The sequence below is a fragment of the Trichosporon asahii genome (genome assembly GCF_000293215.1).
Source record: "Trichosporon asahii var. asahii CBS 2479 unplaced genomic scaffold scaffold00050, whole genome shotgun sequence".
Taxonomy (NCBI): Eukaryota; Fungi; Basidiomycota; class Tremellomycetes; order Trichosporonales; family Trichosporonaceae; genus Trichosporon; species Trichosporon asahii.
In genome coordinates this window covers 471,186-486,396 of record NW_014040874.1, presented here as the reverse complement: position 1 = coordinate 486,396, position 15,211 = coordinate 471,186, and the positions used below count along the sequence as shown (strand labels likewise).

At 59.8% G+C, this 15,211-nt stretch overlaps 5 protein-coding genes across 5 annotated transcripts; 3 read left to right on the top strand and 2 right to left on the bottom strand.

Annotated features, from left to right (window-relative positions):
* Positions 1-1,994: 1,994 nt before the first annotated feature.
* On the top strand, positions 1,995-3,345 carry A1Q1_01427 (UDP-glucuronic acid decarboxylase Uxs1p; the record flags this gene model as incomplete). Its single annotated transcript, XM_014324466.1, has 2 exons — positions 1,995-2,099; positions 2,215-3,345. The coding sequence occupies 2 exons, from the start codon at positions 1,995-1,997 to the stop codon at positions 3,343-3,345; spliced, it is 1,236 nt and encodes a 411-aa protein (XP_014179941.1).
* Positions 3,346-5,997: 2,652 nt separating this feature from the next.
* Positions 5,998-6,993, bottom strand: A1Q1_01426 (large associated-like protein 5; the record flags this gene model as incomplete). The annotated part of the gene is made up of 3 exons (XM_014324465.1): positions 5,998-6,060; positions 6,127-6,458; positions 6,615-6,993. 3 exons carry the CDS (start codon positions 6,991-6,993, stop codon positions 5,998-6,000), a joined length of 774 nt encoding a protein of 257 aa, XP_014179940.1.
* Positions 6,994-7,812: 819 nt separating this feature from the next.
* On the top strand, positions 7,813-9,219 carry A1Q1_01425 (uncharacterized protein; the record flags this gene model as incomplete). The annotated part of the gene is made up of 1 exon (XM_014324464.1): positions 7,813-9,219. One exon carries the CDS (start codon positions 7,813-7,815, stop codon positions 9,217-9,219), a length of 1,407 nt encoding a protein of 468 aa, XP_014179939.1.
* Positions 9,220-11,027: 1,808 nt separating this feature from the next.
* A1Q1_01424 (uncharacterized protein) lies at positions 11,028-12,133 on the top strand (the record flags this gene model as incomplete). Its single annotated transcript, XM_014324463.1, has 5 exons — positions 11,028-11,373; positions 11,431-11,491; positions 11,548-11,928; positions 11,984-12,021; positions 12,066-12,133. 5 exons carry the CDS (start codon positions 11,028-11,030, stop codon positions 12,131-12,133), a joined length of 894 nt encoding a protein of 297 aa, XP_014179938.1.
* Positions 12,134-12,866: 733 nt separating this feature from the next.
* A1Q1_01423 (extracellular dioxygenase) lies at positions 12,867-14,540 on the bottom strand (the record flags this gene model as incomplete). Its single annotated transcript, XM_014324462.1, has 2 exons — positions 12,867-14,131; positions 14,177-14,540. 2 exons carry the CDS (start codon positions 14,538-14,540, stop codon positions 12,867-12,869), a joined length of 1,629 nt encoding a protein of 542 aa, XP_014179937.1.
* Between the last annotated feature and the right edge of the window lie 671 nt (positions 14,541-15,211).

Below are 15,211 nucleotides of genomic sequence, written 5' to 3'. Positions count from 1 at the left end.
CCGTTCCGAACACTCCGCCGGTGTGTCCCTGCAATGCAGCCCGGAGGGCCCGGAGGGGAGGCGAAAACCCTGGGGTTGAAATGTGCGGCCGCGCCGAATGCGCCAACGCACTCACGCACCCACGCCCAGAGCGCCAGGCGCGCCAGCTTTGAGCGCCAGTCTGGCGCCAGATTGCGCGAGATGGGTGGGACTCCCGGGCTGGCTGGGCTGGCCTCGTCCAGTGTAGAGTCTGCAGCTGGCAAGAGCTTGTATCGACTTGTAAACCCTGAAGCAGCATTCTATAAGAAACCATGCTTCCCTTACACGTCTTACTCGGCCCTGAGCTCGATCTCCCAAACCGTACTTGCCGTTCAGCTATGCAGGAGACGGTCAAAGGAAACTACCATGCCACTTTCAGACTGCTAGCAATGCGGCCGCTGGAAGCAAATTGCTGAGGGGACAGATTGACGGACCCGAGGCCCGAGGCTCAGGTAAGATACGGCATCGACGGCAGCACGGTAAAGACGGGACGTACAGGTCAGGCAGATCGCCCGTCAGCCCGTGCTCATTGCAGCGCCGATCGGACCGATGAACCCGCTGAGCACTGCCGCATGCAGCATTGATTGATTATGAAAGGGGATGGTCCGAAAGTCTCAGCGAAGGCTTTTGGTTTTGTATCTCTTTTGTCGTCGTAATCTCTTACTTTGGTGCTCGGAATCGTCTCTGGATCAACGATGACATACTGGACGGGACACAGAAAGGAAGGGGCGGACAAGCTTAAGAAGACTATGTCTTGGATAGAGGTTGTATGTGCAGCCATGCAGAGAGAATGCTGTGCCGGTGGTGGGTTCGGGCAAGACCAAGGAGAAGGGGAATAGTCTAAGGGTCGACTAAGGGGAAGGGAGGGAGTGGCCCGTGTGGGATGGAAAAGAGTTGCAGTAGTGGATGAAAGCAGTAAAAGAGAGGAAAATGGGTGGAAAATCGGTTCCTGGGGGGACCCTCGAGACCCTCAAAAGCTCAAAAGTCTGTCTGAACTTGGTGTCTCTGGTCGCTGATAGCGCGTCGTCTCTAGTCGCTGACCGCGTGCTCTCTTGGTCTGGCGCGCGCGCGTCGAGAGACTGACTGGTGATGCACGTCCTCCGCCCCTCCGCCCTCTCCCCTTGCTCCCTCCTCCGCCTCCCGTACCTCCCTCCCCCTTCCGTATCCGTACCTCACCGTACCAACGCCACGGCCTCCACGACGCACACTCACCCACTCTCATCCCAACTTTTTTATTTCATCTCTCTCTCTCTTCCTTTCCTTCTTTCCTCTCCCTTCTCCTTCTCCTCCAACCTTTGACTGACTGACGACGCACTAAGTTCGTTAGTTAGCTCACTCTCTCTTTCTTCTCTCTCAACACTAAACCCCCGCGCAAAACTAGCAACCATGGCTTCCGTGAGTATATCTCTCCTCGCCTCCCATCAAACAAATCATCAGTGCAATCTGGGGTCGGGCCCTGGAAAGCTTGATGCTTGGTCCCGATAAGCTACATCCAGCAGCGACAACGCACCGACAGCGACCGCCATGCAGCGCACAGCATGCAGCAGTGATGCTCCGCTTCTCGCAAGCTGCAAGCGCGGTTGATCAGCGCGAGGTCATCCATCAATCTGGACGAGCAGCCATGGCATCGGCTCGGCGGCTGAGTCAGCTCGCGCACCGCTCGCACCTGCCCCGACTGCCAGCGAGGCCGCGCCGGTGTCCGTCTTGTCTGATGGACGTGTTCATCGCGAGCTGCACTCCGGCGGAGTAATTCATGAATTGTGGATTTACCCATGGAGGCGCGGGGGCGAGCGCCGATCCGTTGGACGCGCCCAGCCGCCCAGCCGCCCAGCGCGGGCAAGTGCACGCCTCGGCTTGGCATACCACTCAGCGCAAGCGATGCGGTATGCGCGATTTACAGCTGCTGCTGGTGCTTTGGGACTATGGATGATCGGCCACACCCCTGATTACCCCGCAGAAGACAGCAACTGACGCCCATGCAGCAGCAGCAGGAGAAGACCGCGGACATCACCACCGTCGGCCACAACAAGTTCGGCTTCGACTCGGAGATGGACGTCGCCACCCTTCGTTCCCTCTACCTCGTAAGTTTTCCTCTCACGTAATGTTTCGCGTCTAGTCGCGGTTGACGGCGGTGCCTGATCTGCGACGGTGACCGACGAACGCGTGACGCTCTGCTCGCAAAAAGTTGACACTCAGGCCCCCTCGTACATCAAGGAGGGCGACAAGGTCGAGAACCTGACCCCCACTCCCCACAAGGACTACGGATCGGAGTCTGTCTACGACAAGGAGTCGAACAAGATCCAGTACACCACTTTCGCCAAGTTCCCTCCCGTCCGCCTCCTCCCCAACGCTGAGCGCAAGCGTATCCTCGTTACCGGTGGTGCCGGTTTCGTCGGCTCGCACCTTGTCGACCGTCTCATGCTCCTTGGTCACGAGGTCACTGTCCTCGACAACTTCTTCACCGGTTCGCGTACCACCGTCTCGCACTGGGTCGGCCACCCTAACTTTGAGATGGTCCGCCACGACGTCGTTGAGCCCTTCCTGATCGAGGTTGACCAGATCTACCACCTTGCGTGCCCCGCCTCGCCTCCCCACTACCAGTACAACGCGGTCAAGACCATCAAGACCTCGTTCATGGGTACCCTCAACATGCTCGGTCTTGCCAAGCGTACCAAGGCCCGTTTCCTCATCACCTCGACCTCTGAGGTCTACGGTGACCCCGAGGAGCACCCCCAGCGCGAGGACTACTGGGGTCACGTTAACTGCATTGGCCCCCGTGCTTGTTACGACGAGGGCAAGCGTGTCGCCGAGACCCTCACCTACGGCTACATGCGCCAGGACGGTGTCGACGTTCGTGTTGCCCGTATTTTCAACACCTTCGGTCCCCGTATGAACCCCTACGACGGCCGTGTCGTTTCCAACTTCATCATCCAGGCCCTCAAGGGCGAGGACATGACCGTCTACGGTGACGGCCAGCAGACGCGTTCGTTCCAGTACGTCCACGACCTGATCGACGGCCTCATCCTCCTCATGAACGGCCCCGAGACCCGCCCCGTCAACATTGGCTCGTCGCACGAGTTCACCATTATGGAGTTTGCCGAGGCCGTCCGCGACATTGTCGAGGAGGTCCAGAAGGAGGAGGGCGACTTTGTCAAGCGCGTCAACATTATCCACAAGGACATGCCGACCGACGACCCCCAGCGTCGCCGCGCCGACACGACCCGTGCCAAGGAGACCCTTGGCTGGCAGCCCCAGTGGGCCGTCCGCCAGGGTGTCCGCGAGATGGTCTTATACTACCGCTCGCAGATGAAGCAGGGCAAGCTCTAATTGTACTTTAGCTAGATAGATGGACTTTGGGCATACCTATATCCCCGCACACGAGAGCGCGGAGCGTGGGAGAATGAGCCGAGCTGAGCGCAGGGTTGGACTGACCGTGAGACGCGGGGTGAGAGTTAATTCTGGGCTGGCAACGTAACCCAACTGGGAGCATCGCAAGACCGAGGTATCAGAACAGGCGTTAACAGGCAAGTTGTAGATGTCACGAAAGCGCAGATGCAGATCCGTCGATCGCAGTGACGTCGCAGAGTTGTGAGCGGTGAAGGTGAAGCGGAAGCCGCCGGTGCCGCCGCTACCCAAAAGCGGACATTCCGGGAATGATAACCGATAAGGTCGTCCTTTGACCCCTGGCCCCTTAGATCGCATCATGTGTCACACTCCTTACACCTGCTCTTCTTCTTGCGTATTCGTTCCAATGCAGTAGTGTGCGAAGAGACGCAGAGACGGAAGCAGCGGCCAGCAGCTCCAGCAGAGCATGGAGCCAGGCGAGCAAGGAAGCCTTAGTCAAGAGTGGGCATAGGCGTCAAAGGGCGCATGCAAGTAGGCGCACAGGAGCGCACAGACCTGGCCTCCTGGCGCGCTGGCATATCGCACTCGAGTACCTGTCCACGTCTACGTCTACGTTCTTGCATTCTTGCATTCTTACTTCATACTCTTTCTCAACGTCTCATTCATTCATTCCCTTCCTCTCTCTCTCTCTCTTCGTCCTTTGTCTCCTCTCCAGTTTCTTATCATACCCCCGACGACCACCAACGACAAGCTACGAATCTACGACCGGTAACGAAGGACTCCAACCGAGTCGCCGCTGGACCCCGCACCCCGCACCAGGTACTGCGTAACGGACGAGTAACCCCCTTAAACTCGTCACGCCGCCGCGCTCACTTCTCTCTCACTCACTCGCTCAGCCGGCTGCGTCAGCACCCCTCGCTGCGCTCGGGCCGTCATAGGCAATGAGCGACGACGAGCGCGGCAAGAAGCGCAAAGTTCCCCCCTCGCCGCGGTACGCCGTGCACTGCGCCCCGACCCCTGCGCAGCGCTTACACTCCTCACTGAAGGCGCGTGCCGACTCGCGCCGAAGGGCACTCCAGGCCCTAGGGCTCAGTGACGACGAGGGCGTGCTCGGTGATGTGTGCTGCTGGCCGCTTGATCGGGTGCGGAAGGGGTGCGGGATGAGGAGGAGCGAGGGGTGGAATAAAGGCCAGGGGAGTAGTGGCAGGATAAGGAAGAGGAGGTGGGGAAAGAGGGAGAGGGTGGAGAGAGGCGGGTGGTGTCCTGAGGGAAGCTTCGAGTTTGAGTGGGAGAGTCCTGGTGAGTCTTTCTTGATTCAAGCTGCGGAGTCTACGGGGTCCATGGAGTCTACAGAATCTACAGGGTCTGCGGAGCGGAGATGTGGGAGGCAAGGACTCAGCCGAGCTCGACAGTTCCACGTTGAGGAGGAGAATGGCTTGTGTCGCCCACACGGGCAGTGCCCACATGCGACGTCCGATCTCCCTCGCTATGACAATGACACGTCCGCTTGGCTATGACCCCGCCTTGCGTTGCGTTTCACCACAGACCTCCAAGCTGTCCTTAGGGTAGAAGCTAACTCCAGCCGCCGACGCCCTCCGAAAGCGGAAAGCCGCCGTCTCGCGTCTCCTCCGGCGAGTCGGCGCCGTCGCGCGACCGACGCCCGTCTCTCCGCCAGCGACAGCTTCGCCGCCCCAGACCGCCCGTCCCGAGAGCCCGAAGAAGTCACCCCCGAAGACCCCGAAGAAGTCCGCGTCCACTGCGACCTCGACACCTTCACCCGGCAAAGCAGACGGCGACGAGGAGAAGGAGGAGCAGCAAGGCTCCCCGACGAAGAAGGGGAAGAAGAAGAAGAAGAAAAAGAAGAAGGCGACGCTCGCCAACGAGGGCAACCCGCACCACATTGACAAGTGTGAGTACTCCGCGTCCGAGCTCATAGAAGGAATCGGCTGAGCTGACAACCAGACCGCCCCTCGCGGTTACCGAGCTACGCATGGCACGCGTCCGTGCTCTTTCCGCCCAGCCTCCGCTTCCTCGCCGCGCGCAACCGCTTCCCAGTAAGGGAGAACGAGTACATCTGCCTCCCCTGCGAGGTGGCGCTGTACTACTCCTCCGAGTCCTCTCGGCGGCGCGCCGTCTCCGCCCGTTTCCGCATGCTTGCGCGGTTCGATCCGCGCCTAAGGCGGAGGCGGCGGAAGGGCCGCTGCACGGCGCCGAGGGGCGAGGGAGGGGAGGAGTATGATGAGGAATACGACGATGAGGAGTATGAGGAGGGGGAGGAGGGCGAGGAGGATGTCGGGGAGGAAGGGGAGGGACACTGGACGCAGGGCGGGGGGAGGTGTACGTGCTGCTTGGAGCCGCCGTGACGGTCGTGAGTCGCGCGATGCGCGCAGGTGTGAGGCGAGATCAACTCGGCCAGAGAGGAGGCGAGAGGCGGATGATCGAAGCGAGCGTAGCGAGCTCAGCGAGCTTAGTAGGTGTGAGGATCTTCAGTGTGTCGTAGTCTAGCAACGGGAGATGTATCGAGTGAGGGCGACGTTCACTTTCCTGTCGTCAGTTGTGACATAGTTTAGTCATGAGCGTTAGTCAGCCAACAACGCAACCCTGCCGTGAGTACAAGAACAGAGATAGCATGATCTAGTCGTACAACCACGCGCGTGCCCGGCGCGTCTTCTCGGCCTTCTTGGCTTTGAACCGTTCCTGCGAGTCAGTACAGTGCAGCGAGCAGAGCGAGCATCCCATCTTCCAACATGTTCCAGCCCTCACTCCCAATCCTGCGCGCCTCGCGCCCAGCTCGGCCTCCTGACTCACCATATCCTTCTTCGTGACCTTCCTAGGCTGCTCCTCCTCCCTCCGCCTTTTCCCCCTCTCCTTCTCCCACCCCTCGACATCGAAATAAGCGTCTCCAAACCGCTTCTGGCGCTCATACTCGTCCCTCGCCGCGAAGGCGCCGTCGTCCCGCTGCTGGAAACGCCCAGACACGGCTAGGAGCTGGGTGCCTGCCGCGTCGCGCGATTCGGAGGGGAGCAAGTAGGCCAGCTCGGGGTCTATGTCGGGCAGACCGCCGGTGGGACGTGGGACGGAGGGACCGGGAGTAGCTGACGCAGAAGCGGCGGTCGGCGGTCGAGCCGGCAGCGGGGGTTGAGGAGGACGAAGGAGCCAGAGGGTTCTCCCACGTCACGGCGTTCGTCTCCGTGTTCCAGAAGTAGTATGCTGGAGGGGTCAGCTTAAGCGAAGAAGAAGGCGTAGCTTACCATTCTTCTCGGGCGCCCAGACGGCCTGCCAGGCGTGAGCGGGGTTGGCGTCCTTCTCCTTCGAGCCGCCGAGCTCAGTGACGGGCTCGTCGGGGAGGGGCGGCTGCTCGTCTGGTAACGGCGGTTGCTCGTCGGGGAGGGGAGGTGCTTCGTCTGGCAGAGGCGGCGCGTCCTCGCCTACGGGCAGCGGCGGCGCCTCGTCCGGTAGCGGGGGAGCCTCATCGGGCAACGGCGGCGCTTCGGTCGGCACAGCGGGTTGCTCGTCAGGCAGCGGAGGAGCCTCGTCCGGCAGCGGAGGCGCCTCGGCAGGCAATGGCGGGTTCTCGGCCGAATCCATTTTCTTGCTGCCCTTGCCCTTTTTCGATCCCTTCGGCGGCATGATGGCGATGACGATGGGCGGTGAGCAGTGAGCAAAAACAATAATCGCGCGCGCGCGGTGGAGATGATCGCCTTGCTTGTTCCTTGGCCGTCAAGCTGGCTGGCTGGTGGCAAATTGCTCCCGTTGAGGTCACGTGGTAACACATGTCCTCCTTAGCGCTCTCGTCATTGAGATCGCCGCGGTAGGCCGTCTGCAGCCGGGCCCTTGGCACCTGAGCTGCGATGATGCAGCTATGACACGGTTGTGGCATTTGGTCGGCCTTTTGATAAGGGTTGGGTTTGCGGTGACGTCGAGCAGAAAGTAACAGAGTACGCATTCATACCGAGTGTCCACTGCTGGCTGCTGCAAGTCTGCGAGGTACCAGGCTCTCCCCAACGATCTGCACGGAGCTCGTCTCGGGGCTTGGAGGCTGGACCTCCTGGGCTGCTGTGCTGCTGTGCTCACTGGCGGGGCTCATTGAGGATGACCGCGGCTCCTCTCGCCTGACACTGGCACCGCCAGCACGGCCACCCGTAATGATGACACTGTGGACCCAGAGTCCTGGGGTGAATGAAGTATTCACGGCATTCAGCACGAGTCATTGACGTTCGCTTCTGGACCATGGAGCAGAGAATAGAACAGTGGGCCGCTGTCACTGGCAGGCATGACCGCGGTGGCTCCTCCGGGTTTCGCTCGAGCTGTGCTCCGACTCAAGGGGACATTCGTAGGTTTTTCAGTTCGTTGGAGTTCCTCTCTTGGCTCCTCGAAGGCACAGTATAAAAGCTGTCGCCGCTCCACGGCCCTCCTCGCCCATCATTTGCACGCTTCACCCTACCCAGCATGCTCTCCACCATCGCATTGTTCGGCGTACTCGTCGGCCTGGCCGCGCAGGCAAAGTACGTCACGATCCACCCCGAGGGCAAGACCGCATTCGAGGCGGCCAAGTGGTGCCTCGACATCAACGGCACCGAGCCCGCCGAGGGCGTCGCCGTGCACCTCTGGGAGTGCAACGGTAACATGACGCAGGTGTGGAACATTAACGACAACGCCACCTTTGTCCGCCTCGGCAACACGTCCTTCTGTGCTGCTCACGGTAACGAGAGCCAGCAGCTGCATCTCGAGACCTGCCGCGGGCGGGGCTGGAAGTCGATCGGATGGTTCGACAACTTTGACGGCACGTACCGCTCCCCTAACAGCACCATGTACCCCGAACTCTGCGTCGACCTCCGCGACGGTAACTACACCAACGGCACGGCTATCCAGGGCTGGAAGTGCTACTCCAACAACACGAACCAGCAATGGGTCACTAGCATTGCCCCCGGATGCGCAGTCATGCCCGGACCTCTCAGCAACCAGACCTCGACCAATGGCACCACTGGCACCAACAGCACTGGTGGTACCGGTGGCGGTACCGGCAACACCGGCGAGCAGGGCGGCAACACAGGCCAGCAGGGCGGCCAAGGCCAGGGCCAGAACCAGGGCCAGGGCGGCGACAACAACGGCGGCGGCGGCGCGGTCGTCGGCGGCGGTGGCAACACCGGCAACACAGGTCAGCAGGGCAGCGCTACTCCCTCCGCTTCGGCCCCTCCGCAGTCCGTCCAGTCCGCCCAGTCCGCTCAGTCCAGTATCCAGGGCCAGGCGTCCTCCGCCATGTCCTCCGCTTCGCAGTCTGTCTCCGCCGTCCAGTCCTCTCAGTCCAGCATTGCGGGCGAGGCTTCGTCTGTCATGTCCTCGGCATCTTCGCAGATGGGTGGCGCCCAGTCCTCCGTCTCTTCGGCACAGGCTAGCCCCACCGCCGGCGGCGGCGCTGTTGGCGGTAACACTGGCGGCCAGCAGCAGCAGCCTTCGCCTACCCCGTCGCAGCAGCCTCAGCAGAGCCAGGAGCAGCAACAGTCCCAGCAACCCCAGCCCACGTCCCAGGAGCAGCCCCAGTCTCAGCAACCTCAGCCCACGTCCCAGGAGCAGCAGCAGTCCCAGCAGCCTCAGCCCACGTCTCAGGAGCAGCAACAATCTCAGCAGCCCCAGCCCACTAGCCAGCAGCAGCAGCAGCAGTCGCAGCAGCCTCAGCAGTCCCCGACACCGGCCCAGTCCCAGCAGCCTCAGCAGTCTCAGAACTCTGGCCAGAACAACAACAACCAGGGCGGAGGCGGCAACGAGGACGGCGTCCGCGAGATCACCCTTACGTCCGTGATCAGGATCACCGACGCGATCAAGTCTGCCGCCGCCAAGGCGACGGGCGGTAACTGAGCAAGCTCTATCCATTTTGAAACCAGCGATACACGATTTGATCCTCCATCAATCCGAAATGTAAGGAATCTATAATGACATCGTAGGACGTCGAAATATGCAAGGAAAAACAGTCAATAAGTAATCATAGCATGCACGCAAATGAAAGCGGATTTGAGCGATGCTGAACCCTGCGGGTGTAAGGAGCTCCAACCTCTCGTATCTGATAGAAAAGTGGGCAGAGCAGAGTAGTGGGACCAGTGGTGCGGCGCTCCACTGAAATTTGTTCAAACCGAGATTCAGTTTGTCTTTGTGGAATGCCTTGCATACTTCCTGCTGGCATGCCCAAGGCCAGCTCGAGGTGCCTTGCACTTTGGCCCTGATATCATCATGTCTGCACGAGGTTGCAGCAGCGCACGAGGTGCACGGTATGACGGAGCTCGAATAGAGGTGCGGAGCTCGTCGTCACAGGCGAATGTCAGGGTTAGCATCCGTCATCCCCTGGTGCCTACGCAAGTCCGAGGAGACGGCGAATGTACCTCGTGCGATTGCACGCAAAGCGCAGCACATGCTACCGCGGCTCCAGAATCAGGCTCATTGCTATGAAAGTAGTGCTCGGCTTTGCGAGTCGAGTTGCTTCGTTTCGGCGGTCCGGCAGGCACACGCGTGAAAAGGGGGATAAAACTGAGATAGTAGGTGGAGCGTTTGGTGACGGTCGAGATAGGACCTGACGGTTACTGCCGAGAGCTACGTACTACTCTCACAAGCCCATAGCTCTCTGTGTCACTTAGTCTCCAGACCTGAGTGTTCTGGAGACCGACTGCTGGCAGGAGGGTAGGCGCGCGAGACGAGGAGGGCACGTGCGTATTGATTCAATCTCGGCGCGCTTATCTCGGTGAGTTTAGACCCTGGAGTGTCTGATCGGCGTCCATTTCGACCTTCCTGTTCAGGCATTCAAGCATCGCATTCTCCCGGGATGGCTAGGGCTCACAGAGGAAGTGCATACATCGAGAACGCCGCCACAAATATCGTCTAAGTCCAGCGCTACTTCTCTCCTGGCCCATGGTTGGCGCACAGAAAGCATTGGGGCGTGCTCAACACTGTGAACGACTCCGAGCTTCGATGTGATCAGCCTTCCCTTTCGCCGACGACTTACCCTTGAGCAGCTCAAACTGGGACGCAGCCACAACCGGCGGCCTTGCACTCATCGCCGCACTTCAGGTTTCCGACAGGGCCACACTGGCATTTCCAGCAATGGTCAGGGACCTCGCCCTTCGAGCCGCAGCCGTGGAGCTTGTACCGAAGTACCATCCCGTTGTCGCGGGGGTTGAGACCTCTGCTTCCGGTGGTGGAGGCGCTCACAAGGGCAAGACAGCTTATGAGGAGGGTGATGTGAAGTGAAGCCATGTTGTTAAGGCAGTTTACGTTTCGGGGAAGGGTGCTGGGAGTGCTGTTATATACAGCACAACCTCAACGCCTGCGGGCTCGTATGACCGTTGACCGCTGGGAGGAGTCACATTGAGCTTTTCTAGTGCTATCTCGTCTTTGTCGCTCATGAGCGGCTAGCTATCTATAACCAATAACCTCGTTTTAGTCGACGCGCTCGATGGTTGCTCTTTAGCCTACGGAAAATCGCCGATCCTCCCGAGGTCGCGATAAGGCACACGGACAGCACCACACACCTTCCCCTAGCTCGGTAGTCTGGTAGTCACCTGGGGCAAGAGCAGTGGTCAGCTGATGCGAAGCGCTCCGCACGAACCCCACTCGGTACCACGTTCCCTCATTTGTTTTCGAGGAATCCTTCCGACTATCCATCCACCCATCGACGCATGACACAACTAAAGCCTCAATCGCGCTTGTCGGCCGTCAAGTCCGGAACAGACGCTCTCATCCGGTCCGACGCTCCGCACTTCCCGCGCACCCCAGACATAACGCTGAACGTGAACAACCGCAACTCGCGAACGCACCCCGCGAGCTTCTATGACGGGCACGAGTTTCAGTCCGTTGCGAACGTGCTGCTCCGCCTCGAGAAAGCCGGTTGCGAGGTCTGGGCCATAGCGTTCAATGGCAACACCCTCGATGTGACCGTCAACGCTTACGATCCGTACTGGCTCGACAAGTACGATTCTTCACGGCCGGATCCGCCTGACCGAGACGGCAGAGAGTTTCCAAGTCGTAAGGTCCGACAATGAGTGCGGAGGAAAGTAGTACGGGACCTAATCGAAAGCGCAGGTCTTCTGGAGTCAATACCTCCGACTCGCTTGCCAGAAGAGTTCCGCATTATTGTATTCAAGTTACAAAGGCACCACGTAACGATGTTCTCTCTGCCTCATTTCCCTCTGCTCATAGAGACTCGCTTGCATACCGGTTGGACTACATCCTTGCCTACCCTACGCCCTATCTTTGCCACATCCCGCACTCTATGTCACCCCTTTCCGGTTCAGAAAGCCCCGTTGAAGATGAGGACCGCTATGTTGGTCCTCAGGTCCCAGACATCAAACTCAACATCAACAATCGCTATAGCCTTACGAAGCCGTCTGGTTTCTACGACGCCCTTGAGCAAATGTCCGTCGCCAACATACTGATCCGACTTGAGCGCGCCGGCTGCGATATCTGGTCGATCGCATTCAACGGGAATACGCTCGATGTTACTGTCATAGCCTACGACGATGACTGGTTTGAAAACTTCAACAAGACGCGTGGTGACAAGCCGCATGAGGAGCAGACTTCGTGAGAAGTGTGCGTGATATGCAGAAATAGCAAGGCTGAGTGCAGGATGGCATAGCGCTGGTGCCTTGGAGCCAAGAGAGCAAGGATTTGAAAGTTAGTTCGTGCAACTTGATGTGATCGGACTGAATTTGGACAAGTGGAATGTTGGACCGAACTCCGACTGTGGCCACTTCACGACACTACCAGGGGTGACAGCGCTCACTAACGCCAACTGGATCTGACGCGGCGTGCGTCTGTCCTCCCAATACGGCAGCGAGCCTCGGATGGGATGACGGTAGAATGTGATTGGGGAAATGGTCGCCGACCCTCTTGTCGCCATCTCCCGACTTGTGCTTACGCAATGGCGATCTGGTCATCTCGTTCGGCGATACGAGGCAGAGGATAGAGCACAGTGGTAGATCGCGGTTGGGCGCAGAGGCTTGTGCGCAGTCAACATCTGGACTTGGTCGTGTGCGAGATCGACATCGCTGCGCAGACTGCGCAATCGATACGAGCCCTCTGCATAATCGAGCCAACCTCCTGCGGGCGACTTCTTAACGAATCAGAAACGCACCAGAATCACAGTGCGCAAAAGAGGATATGGAGACGCAGAGACGGTTTCGCGGCCCCTCGCAGTACCCCTGCACACCTGAACTGAAATACATCCCGAGGCGCAGTCGTCCTCGCTTGCTTCGGCCAAAGTTCAGCCGTAGCGACTGCGAAATTCGGTCAATTTTCAAGTTGCCGAACTTGTGTCTTCTCCTCGCACGGAGCTGCGGACGGCGTTTGGCGTACTGGCGTAAGGCTCTGAGCCCGAGTCCAGACCTCCGCAGCACAACGGGGTCAGTGCAGAGAAAGGGATAAAGAGCGACATGCATGCGGACGCTCAAACTTAGAATTCAGATCAACAGATCAATACTCAGAGCTGCGGACTAGGGTCGTTCTAAGGAGCGAGTGGTCTACTCGTCGTCATCGGAGTCGGAGTCAGAGTCCGAGTCGCTGTCACTGTCAGAGTCGGAATCCGAGTCCGAATCCTCTTCATCCTCAGCCTGTTGCTGCTGCCACTTCGACTGCTCCTTGTACTCCCAGTGCGCCTGGTGGCGATTCGGGCGCATCTTCTGGCCGGGAGCTGGGAGTCGGTGGCCGCCGTTACCGTGGTTGCTGTGATTGCCGGCGTGGCCGTGCGTTCCATTGCCGGGGCGGCCGGTGCATTGAGCCTGACCCTCGCCCCCGGTGCCTGCAGAGGGAGTGGGGGACGGGATAGCCTCCGAGCTCACATCAGGAGCAGCAGAGGGAGTAGCAGAAGGGGAGACAAGAAACCCAGAGCTGCTGGAGCCTGGAAAAGTAGGGGGCGCGCTGCCGGCGGCGCCAGCATCCGTCGAGTTGTCTGTCGAGTTGTCGCACTTCATGCCACCGAATCCACCCATGGTACCGTTACCCCCCGGACCGCTGGCGGAGCCGTTGCCCATGCCCATGGGAGGGCCGCCCGTGAGGTTCATTCCGGGAGGCGGGCCACCTCCACATCCGGGACCACCACCGCCGGGACCTCCGCCCATGCCGCCGCCAGGGTTGACGACGCCTCCATCCTCGGTGTAGTTTACAGCGGGGCGGGCTGTGTAACTCGCGCTCGCGTTGACGGCAACAGAGACCCAGGCGAGGATGCCGTCCTCAAGGCTGTCGCCGAGGAGCACATACTCGACCACAGGGTCGACATCAGCCGACTCCTCGGCCATGATGAAGTCCTCCTTGTTCGTTGTCAGAGGCTGGGTGTTGGTGTTGTACGGCGCGAGCTTCTCAACCTCAGCGATGAGGCTGTCGTCGAAGAAGAGCTGGCCTACGTGCGAGTTCTGCACGTTGCCCGTGATTGTGTTGTTCGCCAGCTTGGTCCATTTGCCGGGCGAGTGCGACATGATATGGATGTGCGTCGCGCGTCCGGTGTAGTGGCCGGGGAAGGTTGTAATGAACTGGGCCACGCCGTCGGACGAGGTCTCCTGGATGCCGCGATTGAAAGTCGCATCCAGGTTGGTGTCGTCCGCGTCGCTGTTTCCGTTGCCTGAAGCACTGACTCCCGAGTACACGCCAGTGCTGTTGCAGTGCCAGAAGTCGAGCGCAGCACCTGACAGTGGAGAACATGTGTTCGTGTCGATCAGCTGGATGTCGACGTAAAGCGGCACGCCGGGCTCGTCGTCGCGCACATCCTGACGGATGAGCTCGCCCTTGACGACTAGCTGTTAGCTTTGACTCCCTTAAGTGTCAGTCTCTGACTCACAGTAGGGACCCTCAGTCGTCTCGGGGTGCAGTGTGCACAGGTGCTCGCCCTTGAACAGCTCCGCGGGGTCGGTATCCTTAGTGATACCCGTGAGGTTGCTCTTGTGGCTCTTGTTCAGCACATCGTCGAAGCTCCTCTTGCGAAGCTTCTGGTGCTCAGCCGCAGCCTCGAGGAATGCGCGTCGGCGCATCTGGTTGCGCGCGTTGACGCCGCGCTCAGCAAGAGCGCCAGCGCAGTGAGCAAGGGAGCGTTTGCCAACAAACTCAAGGGCGGCGCGGCGCTCGAGCGCCTCGATGCGGTGATCCTCGCCCGGATGAGCCGAAACCAGGAGGGCCAGAACGGGAAGCAGGACGGCAGCCTTCATTGTGCTGAGGCTGGGTGCTGTGGTAAGTAGGGGGGACATGAATGGCGAAGAGCTGGACTTATATACCGACGTGGTTTTCCGAGCTACCCGCGGCACTCTGCCTGTCACAGCACGGCTGAATCACCTCATCACTGCAACACGGCCAGGGCTCGGTCAATTTGCGCCTAGCTCGCGCCAGCTGACCTGAACGCATGCATGCTACGCTGCAGAACTGCAGTGCAAGCAGCTGCGCATCAGATGCGGGCGCGTGTTCCGCCGGAATGTTATTTGCTCATCCTCTGCTGGAATACGCGCTAGAATGTCGTCGCCTGCACTAGTCGACGCTAAACGGGCAGAACGGCGCGCTCCCTGCATGCGGCTTGCAATCAGATCAGCCAGCTGTGTCAGCTGCGCTAGCGGCTGCGATGTGCACACGACCGACGAAGGTGGTGCAATCTGCCTCAGCATTCCACAGGGGGTGCACGGGCCAGCTGAGACAGAGCCGCTGTCGCGCAGTCGCTGGAATAGAGTTGGGACTGCATTAAGGTGCGCTGTCCGGCGATGGCCCTGTGCCGTTGTTGCCGGATAGACCGGGTTGGGTAGTCATGAACAGGAGGATACCTGAGGAGATCGGAACGACCCTGATGGAAAGAGCGAAACTCTGACTGCGCGGGGGACGCCTTCAGGTGCTC